We start from the raw sequence: 1859 nt of genomic DNA on the forward strand, positions 1-1859 counted from the left end.
CTGTGTGATGCTGTTTGATTAACTTCTATCACTAATTGAGTCATGCGCATGCTATGGAATGGCAATATCTATATACCAATTAAGAGCACTAGCCACACTCTTTTTGATGCAACAAGTTCCTTGGTTTAATACGATTTCTTGAGTTAATAAACGTTAAATATATACACAAATGCAAATATCTACTTTGGATATGAAACCAAATGACAGAGTGTGAGTGGGGGGATTTGCTCTGACATGAAATGCCTAACACAATCAAAATTGCATTTTTACCATCCAATAGGGTCAGAAAAATGAAACGGGTAAAACGAATGAAATTCGGATCGAACTTGTGTCATTATTAGCCTTTTGTGAGGCATTACTTGCATTTGCATGGCTTCAAATAGAATAAAAGTTAATCCCTTAGTAGATCAGAAAGTTTAAGACTATGTTACTAACTCTAAACATATCTCCGGGGTTGCCAACTTCCAGGACCCCCAGCCATAGCTTCTAGAGCAACGGGTTTCATAATACAATACCCATTTTTAGAACAACAACTAGGCTTATTGAGTCTTCTAATGTCATGCAGCTCCATTGCTACTCTTCTTTCCAAGTCATGCCTCTCCATTGCTACTCTTCTCTCCAAGTCATGCCTCTCAAATCTTCTCCTTAGATTCTGCCTCCTAACAACAGTACTTAGTTTCTCTTTGTTGTCACATCTTTTGCTACTTATAGGCACTGGCATAGCTTCCAAACCCATCAACTTTGCCACAACCCCAGGTTTGCGCCACACCACACTCTCTCCAGCTAGTGTTGGTGGCAAACACATCATACCCTTTTCAATATCATTCTCTTCTATGAAACTTCTCTCACTGCAAACTGATCTTCTTCCTTCAATGTTCCCAAAAGAAGAACGGTACATAGCATCCCTACCATCAAGTGAAAACCGAGGGTATTGATTCAAGGCATTCCTTGCAGATCTCAATATATCAGAGTTGTTCACACATGACATCCTACCCTTTATGCCTTTATATTCATTAAGCTTAGCCTTTCTAGCCATTTCTTCCTCTAGTTCTAGTTGTAGTATCAAATCTTCTAGTGTTGGAGAGTTTTGCTTTGAAGGGGTGCTTACCTTGCTGGTGAAGTCACCATGGCTGTGGCTGTTGTTGCTGCCAACGGTGCTATTTTGTTGGTTGAGAGTGGAGGTTGAACCGTTGTTGTTGCAAAAAGTTTTGATGCCTTTCTTCATCTTGGCTCCTAAGGAGTTCTTGAGGAGAAAGAAGGGCATGTCCTTCATAAGGGTGTGAGTGCTGAGAAAAAGATGAGGATAAGTGCATGTGCAGATGCATTTGCATGATTCTCAAAATGGGGTTCTCAGTTTTCTTTAGTATAGTGGGAAGATTGCTAGACAAACGCATTGAAACGTGAATAGATTGAATGGGAGCGGTGTGGTGTGGTACTGAATGGAGCATTTTAGTCAAGTGAAATTAGATGAACTTTAATAGTAGTCACGTGATGGGTGAGGAAGCTCTCACAGGTGTTTCATTTCTTTGCTGCAAAGTTGTTTGGGTGTTTATAGCAGAGGATGTAAAAAGACACCTAAGTTGGCATTTTCACTTGGAATTGGTTGGGAGAAATGAAGGTCATTTATTAAAGTTGCGGTGGTAGAATGCATGAACAATGTTTCATCTTTCAATCTTTGCATAAATTAGGTAGTACTTAGTGGTTAGTACTTTGAAAATTCTTCAAGCCGTTGCCCTCATTCAACTTACCAAAAATTTAATTTTGTTCATGTTTGCAAGCTTGCAAGCTTGCCGGTTAAAGTTACTTTACACAACTTGTATTTGTGACTGCAAATCTGAAATTATCCCATGATATACATT

General features: G+C 39.3%; 1 protein-coding gene across 1 annotated transcript; it reads right to left on the minus strand.

The window, feature by feature from the left end:
• Nucleotides 1–436: 436 nt before the first annotated feature.
• Nucleotides 437–1344, minus strand: LOC113859881. Its single transcript, XM_027492547.1, has one exon. It carries the CDS (start codon nucleotides 1271–1273, stop codon nucleotides 437–439), a length of 837 nt encoding a protein of 278 aa, XP_027348348.1. The 5' UTR covers nucleotides 1274–1344.
• Nucleotides 1345–1859: the final 515 nt, after the last annotated feature.

The sequence above is a fragment of the Abrus precatorius genome, unplaced genomic scaffold (assembly GCF_003935025.1).
Source record: "Abrus precatorius isolate BTA unplaced genomic scaffold, Abrus_2018 Scaffold2, whole genome shotgun sequence".
NCBI classification, from domain to species: Eukaryota; Viridiplantae; Streptophyta; class Magnoliopsida; order Fabales; family Fabaceae; genus Abrus; species Abrus precatorius.

Coding starts and splice junctions, on each gene's coding strand:
- LOC113859881 (XM_027492547.1), bottom strand. CDS start 1,273: ATGAAGGACATGCCCTTCTTTCTCCTCAAGAACTCCTTAGGAGCCAAG.